At 41.9% G+C, this 20,178-nt stretch overlaps 2 protein-coding genes across 4 annotated transcripts; both read left to right on the plus strand.

Moving 5' to 3' along the window:
* Positions 1–6,397: 6,397 nt before the first annotated feature.
* LOC121782133 (probable transcriptional regulator SLK2) lies at positions 6,398–11,875 on the plus strand. 2 transcript variants are annotated; one of them, XM_042179857.1, is made up of 10 exons: positions 6,398–6,467; positions 7,063–8,232; positions 8,409–8,540; positions 8,693–8,741; positions 9,086–9,300; positions 9,400–9,468; positions 9,593–9,693; positions 10,266–10,359; positions 10,439–10,508; positions 10,765–11,875. In XM_042179857.1, exons 2-10 carry the CDS (start codon positions 7,285–7,287, stop codon positions 11,631–11,633), a joined length of 2,547 nt encoding a protein of 848 aa, XP_042035791.1. In that variant the 5' UTR covers positions 6,398–6,467; positions 7,063–7,284; the 3' UTR covers positions 11,634–11,875. The 2 variants fall into 2 exon arrangements, with proteins under 2 accessions (XP_042035791.1, XP_042035790.1); XM_042179856.1 differs by lacking the exon at positions 6,398–6,467 and adding an exon at positions 6,474–6,615.
* Positions 11,876–14,701: 2,826 nt separating this feature from the next.
* On the plus strand, positions 14,702–20,114 carry LOC121782134 (probable transcriptional regulator SLK2). 2 transcript variants are annotated; one of them, XM_042179858.1, is made up of 11 exons: positions 14,759–14,775; positions 14,843–14,923; positions 15,364–16,524; positions 16,701–16,832; positions 17,041–17,089; positions 17,230–17,444; positions 17,544–17,612; positions 17,737–17,837; positions 18,412–18,505; positions 18,584–18,653; positions 18,915–20,114. In XM_042179858.1, the coding sequence occupies exons 3-11, from the start codon at positions 15,586–15,588 to the stop codon at positions 19,781–19,783; spliced, it is 2,538 nt and encodes an 845-aa protein (XP_042035792.1). In that variant the 5' UTR covers positions 14,759–14,775; positions 14,843–14,923; positions 15,364–15,585; the 3' UTR covers positions 19,784–20,114. The 2 variants fall into 2 exon arrangements, with proteins under 2 accessions (XP_042035793.1, XP_042035792.1); XM_042179859.1 differs by lacking the exon at positions 14,843–14,923 and having other exon boundaries at positions 14,702–14,775.
* The last annotated feature ends 64 nt before the right edge of the window (positions 20,115–20,178 follow it).

A 20,178-nucleotide genomic window follows, 5' to 3' on the forward strand; every position in this document is an offset into this window, starting at 1 on the left:
CTCAGCCTGCTCGGCGCCACCGTAGCCGATCTGCTGCGTCTCCTGATCGGTTTCCTTCTCCGGATGCCCGGCTCGCTCGACTTCGGCCTCCCGCTCCAGTGGCTCGGCCTCACCCTCTCCGTTGTAAGTCGAAGCGGGTGAAACGGGTCCCACGGAGGCAAAGATAGCCTCCAGGTTCTCGTCCCGATCAGCTCGACAACTCCGGACTCGGTCTGCAGAAAGCAGGACCGAGGATGAAGCGAGCTCCTCAAGGAGCGGCAGATTCTGAAGCCGAGCTGCTATCTCTCGGCTGTACAGAGGCAGCACGACGTCGGCCCCCTGCTCGCCCTTATCGGCAATTAGCCTTACCAGACTACCGACAAAAGCCGAGAACTGGCTACTCAAAAAGAGTTTCTCCGTGTAAACACGGAGAGCCTCCCCCTGGGCAACCACGGCGGCAGCATCACTCCGTTTCGTCTGCTCTCGCTGGATGACGAGCTGGTTTTTGGCAAACTGAGCTTCATCCTGGGCCGAAATCCTAGCAGCTCTGGCTTTCTCAAAGTTTGCCTCGGCCTGCTCGGCCCGGTGACAAGCAGCCGCCAATTTCCTCTGCATCTCAGCATAGTCGTTGGACGCTTTGGAGAGTTCGACGGCGACGAGCTTGGAGAGCATATCGTTCCTCTGAAAATGGATAAGGAAAAAAGTCAACAGAGGGCACCAAAAATACAGGACAGAAGCCAAGCCAAAGAATCAAGAAGACAATTCACCTCGGCGAAGTCCGTGGGCCATAAAAATGGCTCACAGATATGCTCCGAAGGAGGCGCCAAGACCACGTCTTTCTCTGGCGCTCTCGGGGGCTTCTGGGTCCTCCCCTTCCTACTTGCCGAAGTCGACTCCGGCTTCTTTGGACCCGAAGAGGTCTTTTGCCTCTTCGGATTCTTCTCGGCATCAGGCGCCGAGCTGGTAGCCTTCTCTTTCTCCGGCTCCTCAAGCTCGGAGGACTTTCGGATAGCCTTATTCAGCATGAACACTGCCAAAAAGCAAGAAAACAAGACGAGATATTGAACACGAGGTCGCCCTTGACGAGCTCAGTTTCCGAATACTGTTTCCTAATCATAGGAATCTTATTGAGCTCGCCCTCGAGCTCGGCCAACGGTTCTAACCGAGGATGGGGAATCACGGACTTCGGCCTTCTCCAAGGAAAGCCCGGAGCCGAAGTCCTATTATAAAAAAAGAAACGGTTTTGCCATTTCGGCCACTTGGTTTTGCAGAAGGCCCTAAAAGGCTGTAAGGGGATCAAGTAAAACCAAGATCCCTTCCTTTTAAACTGGAAAAAATTAAGGATTGCCCTCAGAGACAGATCCTTATCTAGCCTACGCAGTTCGGCAGCAAAAGCCGATAAGTGCCTCCAAGAGTTCGGAGTCACCTGACCTAAAGGGAGTTGAAAAAAATCAAGAAGCTCTACAAAAGGTGGGGGAAGAGGAAAACGAAGCCCGCATTCTAAGCAGGCTTCGTAAACGGTGGCATAACCCTCCGGCGGGTCGTTAGCCCTATGATCATCGTCGGGAACCACCGCCTTCCCCCCAGGTAAAAAATATTTCTCGTGAAGGGATATCACAGTATCCTTACTCAAGATACTGTGAAAATACTCTACGGTCTTCTCCCCGGATTCTTTCCGGCTAGAAGACCCCTTATCCCCTTTCCTACCGCTACCCGACACCGAAGAAGAAGAAGAAGACATTTTTCTTACTTTTTGAAAGTGAAGAAAGTCTGAAGAAGCTCTTGAAAGCGGAAGAAAATTGCTCGAGAAAGAGAGAGTATAGAAGACGCAACAGCAAAGGTGTTCAAATGAGGAAGAAAGAGCATATTTATCAGATTCGGCGAAGATTTCAAAATCGTCGCACCGTTTCGAATCCCACCTTTTCAGGATTCAACGGCCGGATTTTACTGTCGCATTTAATGCAGTCACATGCAAGGCACGTCCCCTGACGTCAGCCTCCCCCGTACCTTTATCCAGAATGCCGAAGTGACTCGCTTCGCCGAAGTGATTCACTTCGTCTTTCGGGGGGGGTAGTGATGGGGTACGAACTAAACAAGCCCAACAGCAGTGACGGCCCATCAGCCCAAAGCCCAAGGAAGAGTATGAGTTCGGCATTACCAAAGAGTTCGGCCTCAGCCTACAGCTCGGTAAAAGCCAACCAATCAAGCTCTGCTCTTAGGTCGGCATCAAGCTCTACTCTCAGATCGGCAACCAAAGCAGTTCGGTCTCAGTAAGAGTTCGGCCTCAGCCTACAGCTCGGCAAAAGCCAACCAATCAAGCTCTGCTCATAGGTCGGCATCAAGCTCTACTCTCAGATCGGCAACCAAAGCAGTTCGGTCTCAGTTTTCGACCGAACAAGGAGTTAGTGGACCCATGCAGGATTTCCACAACTTCCAACACACCCACTACCACGTGGCGTCAACTCAGGCCACGATCTTAGGCCATGACCTACACGACCTCCACGACCTAGAGTGATGATGTAAGCCACGATCTTAGTTCAATGTATAAATAGAACTTAGATCTGGTAGAAAGGGGTTAGAATCACTCTAGAGAAATAATCATATAGCAAGTCTGTGTTGTAAGCTGTAATTCGCAGATCAAGCAATACAAACCTGCCCTCATTTCTCCCCGTGGACGTAGATTTACCTCAGTAAATCGAACCACGTAAAATTCTCTGTGTCGTAATTTATTTTTACGAGCATTCATCATCATCGAAAATTCGCCGATTCATCAAAGCCCTCTCCGGCTGGAAACCCCTCCTCGATCTCTCCATCCCAAGCTGCATCTCCATCTCCCTAGAATGGTGGTGGTATGAACTAATCATCCTCCTCTGCTGCCTCCTTCTTCACTCCAAACCCGCCGTCGCAGCAATGGGGATTTTAATCCAAACCACAGCCCTAATCTACGCATTCCCCTCCTCCCTCAGCTCCAGAGTCGGCAATGAGATCGGAGCCCGACCGGGCCAAATTCGCAGCCCTAGTCGGGCTCTCCATCAGCTTCCTCCTCGGCCTCACCGCCCTCCTCTTCGCCATATCAGTCAGAAACACATGGGCTAAAATGTTCACCGACGATCAAGACATAATCAGGCTGACAACGCTAGTCCTCCCGATAATCGGGCTCTGCGAGCTCGGGAACTGCACGCAGACGACGGGCTGCGGGGTGCTGAGAGGCCCGGCCCGGCCCAACGTCGCAGCGAATATCAATCTAGTGTGCTTCTACGGCGTGGGAGTGCCGGTGGCGGTGGCGTCGGCGTTTTACTACAAGATCGGGTTTGTCGGGCTGTTGGCGGCGCAGGGGTCGTGTATGGTGACGATGATGGTGGTGCTGATGAGGACTGATTGGGAGATGGAGGCAAGGAGAGTGGAGGAGCTCACTGGGGAGTATCAACCTCTTGATGATCATCATCATGTTAAGCCAGAATTCGGTCAAGATTGCATTTGTTGAATTGGATATGACATGAGTATTGCAATTGGGAGGCTGCATGGCATCACTATCACAGTTTTTTTTATTTCTTTTATCAATAAATTGGTACTATGATTTTTTGGAAATAATCAGGATGATAGCCATTTCAATAAATAAACTGGTTAAATTGTAGCCATTCTTATAAGGAAATACTATTAGTATCAAGTTTTATTTATTTTTATTGTCGTGTGCTTTATACCAAATGATGCATTTTGATTTTTCTGTTGTTTTGTTAAAAAGGAAAAGATAATTAATGAGTGAACAAATGCGAAAAATTAAAACTTCACGATTTAATATTTTATTTCCAAACAATCGACTAGGATTTTTTGGTTTCATGAATCGGATATATTCTTTGTACACCTTGGGTCTATAATTGAGATTTACTAAAACTCTAACGCAACTGTATATAGATTTATTATAGTCGAATGCATAAAAAATCAAAACAAGATAAAATATTTATCATATTAGAGAGTAGAATTCAAAGTATTTCTTTTCTAAGTCATCTGATCAAATTAAATAAATTATTTTAGACGCGCGCAGCCTAATGGAAGTTTTACTAATAGATTTCATTTTTCCACGAACGGCTATTAATATAGATTTTTCAAGCAAATAGTTCCATGAAATAGATGCATATCTCCACTTAGAAAAGAAAAAAAACACACCAAGTTTATGACCTTTCACCCTGAAAATATAAAACTAATTGGTTTAGTTGAGGAAGACTTGAATATTCACATACAATTACTTTTCCAATAACGAAACAAAATGACTACTTTTCTTTTCTTTCTTTTTTTTACCTTATTTTTGGCTTTTGTAAGACTCGTTCAAATTAATAGTAACAATTTAAAAAAAATAGTTTTTCCCTTTTGGAAGAACTTTTCTATAGTCTAAACCCACCTAGTAGAAATGTAGAATCACTCGTCATCATGTAGTTTAAAGGAGGACAAAATAAATTAGTAACGAACACTTTGAGTCACCAATATTAAATCCTAATTAAGTTGATGGTTTTGATCATATAAAATAAATACTCCGCATAGTGCAATGTATAAATTTAGACTTTATGCTAGTATATAGATTAATTTCGAAGTCATTTGGGAAGAGTTATTCATTCCTGTCTATAAATATGTATATATAGATTCGTACGTGTGGGAATCTTGGATGACGATTTAGATTGTGTTGGAATCTAGGACACCATTTTTCATTCCCTTTTTATCAAATAGTACTATCTGCAATCGTGCCAAAATTAGTAACCTTATTTTATCTTATTTCGTAAAGCGGATTTAGTAAGGTTATCTTTAAGTAGAATAGTATAACTAAGATACGACAATGACGTTTTCATCTTAAGTTCTCTTCACAAATACATACCTTCAATGATTAATTTGTTCAATTATTGGGATTCTTTCGTTCAAATTTCGTAACTTTTTTTATTATTTTGCCCTACCTATATTATTTAGACTACTTGTCACTCATATAATGAGAGGTCTCAAATTTAAGAGCCTGAGACCAAATTTTCCAACTCTAAAAAAAGAGAGCCCAAATGTTAGTGTTAATTTGAACTGGCCCAATAAGAATGCTGATCTTTAAAATGCTTACCTAAGGAAATGTTGGGCTATAGTGAACAATATTTATCGAGGTGTGGATACGCATGAAATATATATCACTATTCGTGTATTTACCGAATTGAACAATAAAAATATGGTAATGTTTTATGTATCACAACAACACAAACAAGCATCGAATGCAATAGTATTGTTGATCTAATAAAATCAAATCGATCTTCCTTTCTCATTTCTTTTTATTCATAGTATGTTGTAATATCATTTTCACAAAAAGTTTTCAACTTTCATTAATCTTATTATAAAATATTAAATATTAGTATTGTATAAAACCTCACAAGGAAGATGGAAGGAGTAGTATTTTTTATCCGATAGTGGCCAAATGGGGACGTGGGCTATACGCTACACATGTAAAATTTCCATGAAATTCAAGATTTGATATAAGAGCATAAGCAATCGCACCCATCCCGGTGGAATTCTGACCGGCTTGTCGGAATTCCGCGGCGGACGTCCGCCATTGTGCATGGTAGGCACGGATACAGAATTCCGCCGAGGACACCGCAGTTTCGCGGCGTTTACGCGGAATTCCGTCGCGACGCCGCACGGAAGTCTGCCATTGCGTTGACTCCCACGGACGTCCGCGCGGAATTCCCGTTTATTGCATTAATTTTTTTTTTAATTTCTATAAATACGTCCCGTTGAACTTCAAGTGTTTCTCTCATGTATTAATGATATTTTAATAATGTAATTTTTTCCAGTAATTATGTATTTTTTTAATAATGAAGTATGTTTTTTTTTAAATAAAGTGGTTGCATTTTCTCGACTATTTAATTCCGTAAATTTCTTACTTTCCGGAAATTGTTTAATTTGTGAATTTGTGAATTTTTTTAATTGTGGGAAGTCATTCGAGATGTCCTTGGGGATGTCCGCCACTGTGCAGTGAGAATTCCTTATAACGTAGCGGTACAGTGAAAAGTGCGTATAACGTGGCATGAGATGTTTTTAGAAATTCCATGGAGAGAATTCTGTAGTAAATTCCGCTCCTCATGCTCTAAAGTTACAAAATTGTAATCCCAAACCATCAAATTAATAATTATACTACTCCTAGTAGTATCCTTGTAATAAAAGCCTATACAAAAGAGATAAAGCACCTTCTCAACTTGAATCTCCAATCACAGAACGCCACGTGTATCGTCAACCCCAAAGACCAAGCGTCGCCACCGTGAGATCCTGCACCGACTCCACACATCAATCAATCCACCGCCACGTGTCCGCTGCGCCACCGCTTACAACCGGTCATCACCACTCTCCACCGGCTACACCCGGTTTCTACTCATCCCGCTAAGCACCGACCAACACCGAAAAATCGCTTCTTTTTTCTGCATTTTTTGCCCTTTTTGTTTTTGCTAAATTCATTCTGATTCTGTCTCCAGGTTAGCTCATACTAATTCTTTTACTCTTTTATCTGCTGTATTACTCAATCAAATTAAATATTTGTAGCTAAATTTGAGTTTGAAAGTTTCTTTCTTGGCTGGCGTGTTCCAAGTTCGGACCTTTAATCTTTGTCCCCTTCTGATAGTTGTAAGTGTTTTTGTTTTTAATCTTTGATTACATTTATTAGGGGTCTAAGCTGATGCTGGTTTTGGAACATAATGTGATTAAATTTACTGCAGATTACTTGTGAGTTTGCTTGATTAAAGTTGGTTTCAGCTTGATCGCTTTGTCTTACTATATATTGGAAGGTTGTAATTGAATTGGGTTTTTCTTATGTGGGTGGTTTCGTTTGTATGATTCGTCGACTGCTGGCTTCTGGTTTCAGCTTCTTAGTTGCTGAGATTTGTGCTTTATTTGGATTTGGCTTTAATCTCGTGCTCGTGAATTAGGGTTTTGTATGTGCAGCTGCGAAATTGTTGTTTCGAAGTGAATTGTTGTTTCGAAGTGAATTGTTGCAATTAGGATGCTTTTTTTTCTAGTTGATTAGCTCTGGAAACTTGGAGCTAACATTTCTACTTGTATAATTCTTGGCAGGATCCAAAGGAGTAGTCTTTTTAGAAATTTTTTTATGAGGGTGGAATGAAGTTGAGAAGAAGTACCCGTAGTTTTGTGTTGAAGTGGGGTTCCGATCTGAAGAGGATGACGAGGGTCATGCTTCCCTTTATCTAGCTTAATACAGTCTTCTCTTTTGTATGATTGCCTCTAACTGTCAAAGAGTTAGCACTGTACCCCGGGCATTAAGCATTCGTGCATCCGATGGTGCCTTCTCGGATGGTTGGTGGACTGGCACAATCATCTTCGAGTTCTGGAATATTTTTTCAAGGAGATGGACAGTCGCAGGTTGCGGGAAATTCTCAGTTGAGTTCTAATTTTGGGAACACTTCACATGCAATTCCTGGGCATGCTCGTGCCAACATGGGGCCGCTTCCGAGGGATGTCAGCAACGCAGTCTTCAATAGCGTGGCAACTTCAGGACCCAGCATTGGGGCAAGCTCTTTGGTCACCGATGCCAATTCAGGGCTTTCAGGAGGTCCCCATATGCAGAGAAGTGCTAGTTTTAATACAGATTCTTACATGCGGTTACCTGCATCGCCCATGTCATTCACGTCTAATAACATTAGCATTACTGGTTCTTCTGTCATGGATGGATCCGCTGTTCCACAAAGCTCCAATCAGGATCCGGGTTCACAAGGTCAGCAAAATCAGCAGCATCAGGGAGCTTCAAGTGCCACGTCTTTACCCACATCACGGATGGGGCAAGCACACCTCCCGAGTGGTCCAAGGGTCCCTAATTCTTTCATTCAGGATCCAACCTCTATTTCTCAGCTACAAAAGAAACCCCGCTTGGATATTAAGCAGGAAGATATTATGCAGCAGCAGGTTTTGCAACAGCTGTTACAGAAACAAGATCCCATGCATTTACAGAACCCCAATCCTCAGTTGCACGCTCTAATTCAACAGCAGAGACTGAGACAGCAACAGCAACAGCAACAGCATCGGGAACAACAACAGCTTCTTCAGTCTATGCCCCCCATGCAGAGAGTTCAGTTGATGCAGCAACAGCAGCAGCAGCAACAGCTAAGACAGCAACTTCTACAACAGGGAATGCAGCCTGCGTCTGGAATAAAGCGCCCCTATGATGGTGGTGGTGTATGTTCACGTCGGCTAATGCAGTACTTGTATCACCAGAGACAGAGACCTGCTGTAAGTATCTGATGGTATCCTTAGTTCTTAAATGAAATCTTTTAGTATATTATTCACAGCAGTGATGCATGACCCATTCTGCACATGTGCTTGCATTCTACTTGGATTTATTCTTATCTAGGGTTGAGACTTTTTTGGACACTTTGTGGTGATGTATCTATTATTGGTCTTGCTAGGACAATACTATTGCCTATTGGAGAAAATTTGTAGCTGAGTATTACTCTCCACGTGCAAAGAAGAGGTGGTGTCTATCCTTATACGATAATGTGGGGCATCATTCCCTAGGGGTATTCCCCCAGGCAGCAATGGTAGTTGTCTTGGATCACTTCTTAATTTACCAAATACTATTATTCTACACTTCACTTTTTTGTCTTCCCTAGATGCACTATGATATTATTTTCTTGATCTTTTACAACTTTCTGAACAGTTATATTTATTGTTCTTGTTGCGTATTGTGCAGGACGTATGGCAGTGTGACATCTGTGGGTCAAAATCTGGAAGGGGATTTGGTTAGCTTTGTCTAACATTATATAATATATGCCTTTTCTTTTTGTTTAATCTGATTTTTATATAACCAGTAAATCTCTGAGCTGTAGTGGTTAGATGTCTGAGCGTTCCACATGCACATATCATGTTCTGATTTCCTATTGCATTGCAACACTCCCTTGATCATATTCTGCAAATAATAGAAGCGGGCAAATCTAGTGTTCAGTTAGCTTTAGGCTTCTTGGCCGAAGTAGTCTCACTTAAATTCCTTAGACGTCTTCTGGTTGAAACTAGTAATGCTATTAGTCAATTAGTCATATACTTATTTGTGCCTAATATTTCCTTTTTTTCTTTTTGGTATTGGTAGAAGCGACTTTTGAGGTGCTCCCCAGACTCAATGAAATCAAATTTGGTAGCGGTGTCATTGATGAGCTTCTTTATCTGGACTTGCCTCGTGAATGTCGATTTCCTTCAGGAATGATGATGCTGGAGTATGCCAAGGCAGTCCAAGAGAGTGTATATGAACAACTCCGTGTAGTTCGTGAGGGCCAGCTTCGCATCATTTTCACCCCTGATCTGAAGGTGACCTGTGTACACCTGTTCATTTCAAAAATTGGAAGTATCTCCAGATTCATCTCCCAGTTATATCATGTTTAACTCTTGCACTTCGAACTTCTTTAGATATTATCTTGGGAGTTTTGTGCACGCCGTCATGAAGAACTTCTTCCTCGCAGATTGGTTGCGCCACAGGTAGACATAAATTCACAGCCTAATCTAGTTCAGTTAATGAAATTGGTTTCTTACTTATCTTAAATATGTAACTTCCTTACTCGAATATGCGACCATTTATCATGATTATCTTCTGGTGTTGCAGGTGAATCAATTACTGCAAGTTGCACAAAAATGCCAAAGCACAATATCTGAAAGTGGACCTGATGGCATTTCTCAACCAGATATACAAGCAAATAGTGTAATGTGAGTGAAAAGCTTCCTTTTGTGATCATTGTTCTATCTTTTTGCTATATTTCACGTCATATCTCTGGTTTTTCGATGTTTTATGACTAGGTATAGTAATCCATATGTCATTTATTTTATTTTATTGTTTTATTTTTTTGTGGTCACGTCGATTATCTTCATTAGTAAGATTCTGTCTAGCTCAAACTCCAAATCTTCTGCGAGAATTCCGGTTGCCTAGTACAGCTTATTAGCCTGGTAGGGGAGCTAATTGCTTGTTCACAATTGCGGTTTATTTAGGAAATAGTTGGGTGTGCCTGTTAATGCTAATGGACACATCTTTAAGTATTTTCAGAGACAATATGAAATGTTGCGGATGCAGTTAACTGAAATTGAAAATGTATTCAATTCATCAAAGATTGACATAATGCAAACATGTTGCGGGTACAGTTAGCTAACATAATGAGGATAACAAAAAGTATGCGTTGTGACACAATGCAAACGTTAAGTTGGTTAGAATTATTGGATTGTCTATAAATATCTAGCTCTTTGTATAAACTGTGTGATTTCTTATTTAATGGCGTACCTTTCAGGGTGGTAACGGCTGGACGTCAGCTTGCAAGGAGTTTGGAGTTGCAGTCACTAAACGATCTAGGCTTTTCAAAAAGATATGTCCGGTGTCTACAGGCATGCTGAAAAGTTATCGACTTTTTGTGTGGATTGCTCGTTTTCCAGGTCTTTCTAATCCTTCGTTTTATAATCTTAGATAGCTGAGGTTGTCAACAGCATGAAGGAATTGATGGATTTCTGCACCGGACAAAAAGCTGGACCTATTGGTAATGAATCCTCGCAATCTGCTTTTCTCCTTATTGGTTTTGGAAGTTGGAGAAATATGTTGTTTATGGAGCACTTGGGAATTGAATGCCTCTATGATGCCTTCTGTATTTGACGTTAGCGACAGTCCATCTATAGCTTTAATAGTATTCATCACCATTATAGGGTGATCGACCGTGGTTGAAATCCCATTTCTCACTCAAAAAAAAGTAATCTTGATTGTTGTGGCAGTTTTAAGTAAATCCATTTATTTTGCAGAGGGCTTGAAGAATTTTCCCCGAGACACCTCCACGCCCAAGGTTCAGATGCAAGAAATGGAACAGGTGGGTGGTCATCCTAGTGATCGCAACACACTCAACAAGCTGATGTCACTGAATCCTGGGCTTAATGGATCGATAAGCAATAACCAACAGCTGGTTGGTCGTGGTGCTCTGACTGGCTCAGCACAGGCTGCTCTTGCTTTGTCTAACTACCAGAATTTGCTGACGAGACAAAACTCGATGAACTCAGCACATAGCTCACATCAGCAGGATGCATCGTCGCCTTTCAGCACATCCAGCCAGCCTACAACTCCGGGCATTTTGCCAGGTAGCTTTCAGAATCAACCGGTCGGCAGCTTCTCTGGTGGCCAAGCTTCTCAACGACATCAGCTAATGCAGCAGCATTTGACAAATGGAAATGGCCCATTGCATCAACACCAATCTCTGCCCTCCCAAGGCAGCCAAGCATTACAACAACAAATGATCCAGCAGCTTCTGCAAGATATGAGCAATAAAAATAATGGGACAGCTCCACCACATCAGTCCTTGTCTGCACAGAATCAAGGTGGCAATTTGCCAAGGGATGGTGCTGGCTTTAGGAGTTCCCCGACAATCAGTGGAGCTGGAAATGCCCCAGGGAATAGCACTGGACGGCCTCTTAGCAGAAGCAATAGTTTTAATACATCAAATGCTGAACCTCCTACTACTGCTGGGAACAGCATTGGATTCAGTGAAAAAACGTCGGATTTGTCCCAGAACCTGCATCTATCCGATGAGTTGGTTCCTGATGTCACCCATGAGTTCTCGGAGAATGGTTTTTTTAACGATGATCTGGACGACAGCATGAACTTCGACTGGAAGGCGTGACTAACATAGTATATTCTCTGGTATTAACAAGTCTTGAGCCAAGGAGTGGAAACGGAGAATGCTGTACAGCTTGTTTCAGTTTACCTTCTTTTTTCTTTCTTTTGTCCCCTGATTATGGAACTTGTTGGGCAGTTTCTAGCACATTATTCTTTTTCGTTATAACTTTTGTTTATTCCTTTCTTAAACTAATGGGTTTCCATATGTGAAACTTCATGCAACTGTAATCTATTGAGTTGATTCAAGTCCTCAGTCTGCTATACGATACGATACGCTACTTGTAACACACACACTTAGAACTACGATGACTAACTTAGGGAGCACTACACTTCAGGTTTGTGCACTGAACACAATTTATAAGGTGTTGGGATCATACCGTTGATAACGTCAGGTTAAATGTGAAGCCAAATATTTCATAAACGCAACTCATAAATTCTAAGACGCCCTTGACTTGATCCTTAATCTGTTAAAATTGTGGTAAAACTCAGACACAGATTTTGTACCGAAATGAGAAAACTAGTACAGAGGCAGATAATTGATCTTACTTGAGACTCCCTGCAGAAGATATGAGCATCATCCTGCATCAAGACCTTAGAGTTAGATCCCCACAACGAGTCACAAAAAAAAATCGAATCTACTAATAAACTATAACAGTAATAGCAAGATGGTTAGCATTCATACACGACCAATGAAATGCAGATAGTGGGTATTACAGGCATAAAGTGGATGTAATCACTAGATATAACAGGAAGCAAAGCAATGATAATTCAACTTATACAATATTATTTTCCATTAGTTTCCCACAGCTGCATATTGTACATATTTGGAGTCCAAACCTAAAGATTTCAAGCAATATGTGGTTATGAATGGAGAACTTGTATGGCAACAAATCCAAATGCATTATTCTTGTCACCATTAAAGTCTAACCTCCTCGGGCAATAAATTCCAGCAACTTGTTGCAAACTCGAGAACCATGAGGCACAAAGAAACAGCTACTCGGGCTGTCTTGCATGAAAAACAAATCTAATTAAAATCCTGAATTAAGATCAAGATTCAAAATGTCAAATTTAAGAGCCTGAGACCAAATTTTCCAACTCAAAAAAAAAAGAGAGCCCAAATGTTAGTGTTAATTTGAAGTGGCCCAATAAGAATGCTGATCTTTAAAATGCTTACCTAAGGCGATGGTGAACAATATTTATCACGGTGTGGATACGCACGAAATATATATCACTATTCGTGTATTTACCGAATTGAACAATAAAAACATGGTAATGTTTTATGTATCACAACAACACAAACAAGCATCGAATGCTATAGTATTGTTGATCTAATAAAATCAAATCGAGCTTCCTCTTTTTATGTATAGTATGTTTGTTATAATTTCATTTTCACAAAAAGTTTTCAACTTTCATTAATCTCATTATAAAATATTAGTATTGTATAAAACCTCACAAGGAAGATGAAGGAGTATTATTTTTGATCCGATAGTGGCCAAATGGGGATGGGCTACGCTACACATGTAAAATTTCCATGAAATTCAAGATTTGATATAAGAGCATCCACAATGGCTTTCGCCCAGCCACAAACTCCTCCTGCCACATTATCAGCACTAAAAATCCTCCTGCCACATCATCAGGACAAGCAAATAGCCCAGCAATAGCCTAGTCACATCACTCCTAATTATATAAAACAAATACTACCTACGTCCACCAAAATTCGTCCCAGTTTGACCGGGCACGGGTTTTAAGAAATGTAATGGAAAGTGGGTTGAAAAAGTTAGTGGAATATGGGCTTGACTTTTATATATTAGTTTTATAATAAAATGTGAGTAGGAATGAGTTAGTGGAATGTGGGGTCCACTACCAAAAATGGTAAAAGTGAAATGGGACAAATTTTGGGGGACAGACGAAAAAGGAAAGTTGAGACAAATTTTCAGGGACGGAGGGAGTAATTGACAATCACACAAAATACGGAATTAAATTTACGACACATATACGCGAAAATTCAATAATATTATTTAAATTTTAAAAAATACATTAATTTAAAAAAAAGTACATTAAAAAATACATTAATTAAAAAAAATTACATTATTTTAAAAAAAACCCGACCTCTGCCTCACTCCTCGTCTCCGTCGCCCCCGTCGCCACCGGTACCCCATGCCCCCCGGTCTTCAAATCGTCACGCATGCTCACGAGCAATGCGTGAAGAAAGCTCTTCTCCTCGGGGTCCTCTGCCGCCTTCCAATCGGCTAAGATCTTGACCATCTGAGGACGCGTTTGTTGACGCGCGAAGAATTTGAGATCCTCTGTCGACTGGCCAAGGGCGGATGCCGACTGGACCTCCTGGGACCCTCCGGTGCCCCCCCCGCCTCCCGTTGCGCCCGCCTTTGACCAACCGGGCGAGTTCGGCGAGCGAACGACGGAGGGGACTGGAGCTCCTAAGCACACTCGGAGAGGTCGTGGGAACCACCGCTGCTGCTGCTGTAATCATCGGTATAGTTCAATTGTTGCTTCTTCGACCAGCCCGGAACTTCTCGGAGTCGTTCAACACCTCAAAGCGCGTATATATAATGTTTCGAAAATTAAAAAAAAAATTCGCTCGCCATTCCGGAGCCTGCAATGGCGGGGAGCGGACCGGCGAGCGCATCGCCCAGCGCTCGCAAATCGGCGTGCGCTCGCCGTTTTTTTCGTCGAAATGAAGCTCGCCGGTTACAATGGTTCGGCGAGCGCCGGAGATCGGTTATCCGATCCGCTCGCCGCCATTGTGGATGCTCTAAAGTTACAAAATTGTAATCCCAAACCATCAAATTAATAATTCTACTAGTATCCTTGTAATAAAAGCCTATACAAAATAGATAAAGCACCTTCTCAACTTGAATCTCCAATCACAGAGCGCCACGTGTATCGTCAACCCCAAAGACCAAGCGTCGTCACCGTGAGATCCTGCACCGACTCCACACATCAATCAATCCACCGCCACGTGTCCGCTGCGCCACCGCTTACAACCGGTCATCACCACTCTCCACCGGCTACACCCGGTTTCTACTCATCCCGCTAAGCACCGACCAACACCGAAAAATCGCTTCTTTTTTCTGCATTTTTTGCCCTTTTTGTTTTTGCTAAATTCATTCTGATTCTGTCTCCAGGTTAGCTCATACTAATTCTTTTACTCTTTTATCTGCTGTATTACTCAATCAAATTAAATATTTGTAGCTAGATTTGAGTTTGAAAGTTTCTTTCTTGGCTGGCGCGTTCCAAGTTCGGACCTTTAATCTTTGTCCCCTTCTGATAGTTGTAAGTGTTTTTGTTTTTAATCTTTGATTACATTTATTAGGGGTCTAAGCTGATGCTGGTTTTGGAACATAATCTGATTAAATTTACTGCAGATTACTTGTGAGTTTGCTTGATTAAAGTTGGTTTCAGCTTGATCGCTTTGTCTTACTATATATTGGAAGGTTGTAATTGAATTGGGTTTTTCTATTGTGGGTGGTTTCGTTTGTATGATTCGTCGACTGCTGGCTTCTGGTTTCAGCTTCTTAGTTGCTGAGATTTGTGCTTTATTTGGATTTGGCTTTAATCTCGTGCTCGTGAATTAGGGTTTTGTATGTGCAGCTGCGAAATTGTTGTTTCGAAGTGAATTGTTGCAATTAGGATGCTTTTTTTTCTAGTTGATTAGCTCTGGAAACTTGGAGCTTATCCTTTGCTAACATTTGTACTTGTATAATTCGTGGCAGGATCCAAAGGAGTAGTTTTTTTAGAATTTTTTTTATGAGGGTGGAAAGAAGTTGTGAAGAAGTACCCGTGGTTTTGTGTTGAAGTGGGGTTCCGATCTGAAGAGGATGACGAGGGTCATGCTTCCCTTTATCTAGCTTAATACAGTCTTCTCTTTTGTATGATTGCCTCTAACTGTCAAAGAGTTAGCACTGTAACCCGGGCATTAAGCATTCGTGCATCCGATGGTGCCTTCTCGGATGGTTGGTGGACTGGCACAATCATCTTCGAGTTCTGGAATATTTTTTCAAGATGGACAGTCGCAGGTTGCGGGAAATTCTCAGTTGAGTTCAAATTTTGGGAACACTTCACATGCAATTCCTGGGCATGCTCGGGCCAACATGGGGCCACTTCCGGGGGATGTCAGCAACGCAGTCTTCAATAGCGTGGCAACTTCAGGACCCAGCATTGGGGCAAGCTCTTTGGTCACCGATGCCAATTCAGGGCTTTCAGGAGGTCCCCATATGCAGAGAAGTGCTAGTTTTAATACAGATTCTTACATGCGGTTACCTGCATCGCCCATGTCATTCACGTCTAATAACATTAGCATTACTGGTTCTTCGGTCATGGATGGATCCGCTGTTCCACAAAGCTCCAATCAGGATCCGGGTTCACAAGGTCAGCAAAATCAGCAGCATCAGGGAGCTACAAGTGCCACGTCTTTACCCACGTCACGGATGGGGCAAGCACACCTCCCGAGTGGTCCAAGGGTCCCTAATTCTTTCATTCAGGATCCAACCTCTATTTCTCAGCTACAAAAGAAACCCCGCTTGGATATTAAGCAGGAAGATATTATGCAGCAGCAGGTTTTGCAACAGCTGTTACAGAAACAAGATCCCATGCATTTACAGAACCCCAATCCTCAGTTGCAAGCTCTAATTCAACAGCAGAGACTGAGACAGCAACAGCATCGGGAACAACAACAGCTTCTTCAGTCTATGCCTCCCATGCAGAGAGTTCAGTTGATGCAGCAGCAGCAGCAGCAGCAGCAGCAACAGCTAAGACAGCAACTTCTACAACAGGGAATGCAGCCTGCGTCTGGAATAAAGCGCCCATATGATGGTGGTGGTGTATGTTCACGTCGGCTAATGCAGTACTTGTATCACCAGAGACAGAGACCTGCTGTAAGTGTCTGATGGCATCCTTAGTTCTTAAATGAAATCTTTTAGTATATTATTCACAGCAGTGATGCATGACCCGTTCTGCACATGTGCTTGCATTCTACTTGGATTTATTCTTATCTAGGGTTGAGACTTTTTTGGACACTTTGTGGTGATGTATCTATTATTGGTCTTGCTAGGACAATACTATTGCCTATTGGAGAAAATTTGTAGCTGAGTATTACTCTCCACGTGCAAAGAAGAGGTGGTGTCTATCCTTATACGATAATGTGGGGCATCATTCCCTAGGGGTATTCCCCCAGGCAGCAATGGTAGTTGTCTTGGATCACTTCTTAATTTACCAAATATTATTATTCTACACTTCACTTTTTTGTCTTCCCTAGATGCACTGTGATATTATTTTCTTGATCTTTTACAACTTTCTGAACTGTCTGTAACCTATCCATTTCTCCATGGGCTTGCCCCGAGTATACCAAAGCCTGAATTTTATATTTAATGTTCTTGTTGTGTATTGTGCAGGACGCATGGCAGTGTGACATCTGTGGGTCAAAATCTGGACGGGGATTTGGTTAGCTTTGTCGAACGTTATATAATATATGCCTTTTCTTTTTGTTTATTCTGATTTTTATATAACCAGTAAATTCCTGAGGAAGCGACTTATACTTATTTGTGCCTAATATTTCCTTTTTTTTTGTGTGGTATTGGCAGAAGCTACTTTTGAGGTGCTCCCCAGACTCAATGAAATCAAATTTGGTAGCGGTGTCATTGATGAGCTTCTTTATCTGGACTTGCCTCGTGAATGTCGATTTCCTTCAGGAATGATGATGCTGGAGTATGCCAAGGCAGTCCAAGAAAGTGTATATGAACAACTCCGTGTAGTTCGTGAGGGCCAGCTTCGCATCATTTTCACCCCTGATCTGAAGGTGACCTGTGTACACCTGTTCATTTCAAAAATTGGAAGTATCTCCAGATTCATCTCCCAGTTATATCATGTTTAACTCTTGCACTTCGAACTTCTTTAGATATTATCTTGGGAGTTTTGTGCACGCCGTCATGAAGAACTTCTTCCTCGCAGATTGGTTGCGCCACAGGTAGACATAAATTCACAGCCTAATCTAGTTCAGTTAATGAAATTGGTTTCTTACTTATCTTAAATATGTAACTTCCTTACTCGAATATGCGACCATTTATCATGATTATCTTCTGGTGTTGCAGGTGAATCAATTACTGCAAGTTGCACAAAAATGCCAAAGCACAATATCTGAAAGTGGACCTGATGGCATTTCTCAACCAGATATACAAGCAAATAGTGTAATGTGAGTGAAAAGCTTCCTTTTGTGATCATTGTTCTCTCTTTTTGCTATATTTCACGTCATATCTCTGGTTTTTCGATATGTTTTATGACTAGGTATAGTAATCCATATGTCATTTATTTTATTTTATTGTTTTATTTTTTTGTGGTCACGTCGATTATCTTCATTAGTAAGATTCTGTCTAGCTCAAACTCCAAATCTTCTGCGAGAATTCCGGTTGCTTAGTACAGCTTATTAGCCTGGTAGGGGAGCTAATTGCTTGTTCACAATTGCGGTTTATTTAGGAAATAGTTGGGTGTGCCTGTTAATGCTAATGGACACATCTTTAAGTATTTTCAGAGACAATATGAAATGTTGCGGATGCAGTTAACTGAAATTGAAAATGTATTCAATTCATCAAAGATTGACATAATGCAAACATGTTGCGGGTACAGTTAGCTAACATAATGAGGATAACAAAAAGTATGCGTTGTGACACAATGCAAACGTTAAGTTGGTTAGAATTATTGGATTGTCTATAAATATCTAGCTCTTTGTATAAACTGTGTGATTTCTTATTTAATGGGGTACCTTTCAGGGTGGTAACGGCTGGACGTCAGCTTGCAAGGAGTTTGGAGTTGCAGTCACTAAACGATCTGGGCTTTTCAAAAAGATATGTCCGGTGTCTACAGGCATGCTGAAAAGTTATCGACTTTTTGTGTGGATTGCTCGTTTTCCAGGTCTTTCTAATCCTTGTTTTATAATCTTAGATAGCTGAGGTTGTCAACAGCATGAAGGAATTGATGGATTTCTGCACCGAACAAAAAGCTGGACCTATTGGTAATGAATCCTCGCAATCTGCTTTTCTCCTTATTGGTTTTGGAAGTTGGAGAAATATGGTGTTTATGGAGCACTTGGGAATTGAATGCCTCTATGATGCCTTCTGTATTTGACGTTAGCGACAGTCCAGTCCATCTATAGCTTTAATAGTATTCATCACCATTATAGGGTGATCGACCGTGGTTGAAATCCCAGTTCTCACTCAAAAAAAAGTAATCTTGATTGTTGTGGCAGTTTTAAGTAAATCCATTTATTTTGCAGAGGGCTTGAAGAATTTTCCCCGAGACACCTCCACGCCCAAGGTTCAGATGCAAGAAATGGAACAGGTGGGTGGTCATCCTAGTGATCGCAACACACTCAACAAGCTGATGTCACTGAATCCTGGGCTTAATGGATCGATAAGCAATAACCAACAGCTGGTTGGTCGTGGTGCTCTGACTGGCTCAGCACAGGCTGCTCTTGCTTTGTCTAACTACCAGAATTTGCTGACGAGACAAAACTCGATGAACTCAGCACATAGCTCACATCAGCAGGATGCATCGTCGCCTTTCAGCACATCCAGCCAGCCTACAACTCCGGGCATTTTGCCAGGTAGCTTTCAGAATCAACCAGTCGGCAGCTTCTCTGGTGGCCAAGCTTCTCAACGACATCAGCTAATGCAGCAGCATTTGACAAATGGAAATGGCCCATTGCATCAACACCAATCTCTGCCCTCCCAAGGCAGCCAAGCATTACAACAACAAATGATCCAGCAGCTTCTGCAAGATATGAGCAATAAAAATAATGGGACAGCTCCACCACATCAGTCCTTGTCTGCACAGAATCAAGGTGGCAATTTGCCAAGGGATGGTGCTGGCTTTAGGAGTTCCCCGACAATCAGTGGAGCTGGAAATGCCCCAGGGAATAGCACTGGACGGCCTCCTAGCAGAAGCAATAGTTTTAATACATCAAATGCTGAACCTCCTACTACTGCTGGGAACAGCATTGGATTCAGTGAAAAAACGTCGGATTTGTCCCAGAACCTGCATCTATCCGATGAGTTGGTTCCTGATGTCGCCCATGAGTTCTCGGAGAATGGTTTTTTTAACGATGATCTGGACGACAGCATGAACTTCGACTGGAAGGCGTGACTAACATAGTATATTCTCTGGTATTAACAAGTCTTGAGCCAAGGAGTGGAAACGGAGAATGCTGTACAGCTTGTTTCAGTTTACCTTCTTTTTTCTTTCTTTTGTCCCCTGATTATGGAACTTGTTGGGCAGTTTCTAGCACATTATTCTTTTTCGTTATAACTTTTGTTTATTCCTTTCTTAAACTAATGGGTTTCCATATGTGAAACTTCATGCAACTGTAATCTATTGAGTTGATTCAAGTCCTCAGTCTGCTATACGATACGCTACTTGTAACACACACTTTTAAGGATTAATTTTGCTTTTGTAAAATAGAAACTAGTACCAAGTATATTTGTTTGCAGATGATCCAAAATCCAGAATTTCTGCAGTTTATTGAGTACCAAGAGGTGATC

This window comes from Salvia splendens, chromosome 20 (assembly GCF_004379255.2).
Source record: "Salvia splendens isolate huo1 chromosome 20, SspV2, whole genome shotgun sequence".
Taxonomy (NCBI): Eukaryota; Viridiplantae; Streptophyta; class Magnoliopsida; order Lamiales; family Lamiaceae; genus Salvia; species Salvia splendens.

Excerpts from the sequence above, each read along its gene's own strand:
- LOC121782133 (XM_042179857.1), top strand. The coding sequence starts at position 7,285 with ATGGTGCCTTCTCGGATGGTTGGTGGACTGGCACAATCATCTTCGAGT. Across the intron at positions 8,541-8,692 it reads TATTCCCCCAGGCAGCAATG|GACGTATGGCAGTGTGACAT; the intron begins GTAGTTGTCTTG and ends CGTATTGTGCAG. Across the intron at positions 9,694-10,265 it reads ATACAAGCAAATAGTGTAAT|GGTGGTAACGGCTGGACGTC; the intron begins GTGAGTGAAAAG and ends CGTACCTTTCAG.
- LOC121782134 (XM_042179859.1), top strand. The coding sequence starts at position 15,586 with ATGGTGCCTTCTCGGATGGTTGGTGGACTGGCACAATCATCTTCGAGT. Across the intron at positions 16,525-16,700 it reads ACCAGAGACAGAGACCTGCT|GACAATACTATTGCCTATTG; the intron begins GTAAGTGTCTGA and ends TGGTCTTGCTAG. Across the intron at positions 17,838-18,411 it reads ATACAAGCAAATAGTGTAAT|GGTGGTAACGGCTGGACGTC; the intron begins GTGAGTGAAAAG and ends GGTACCTTTCAG.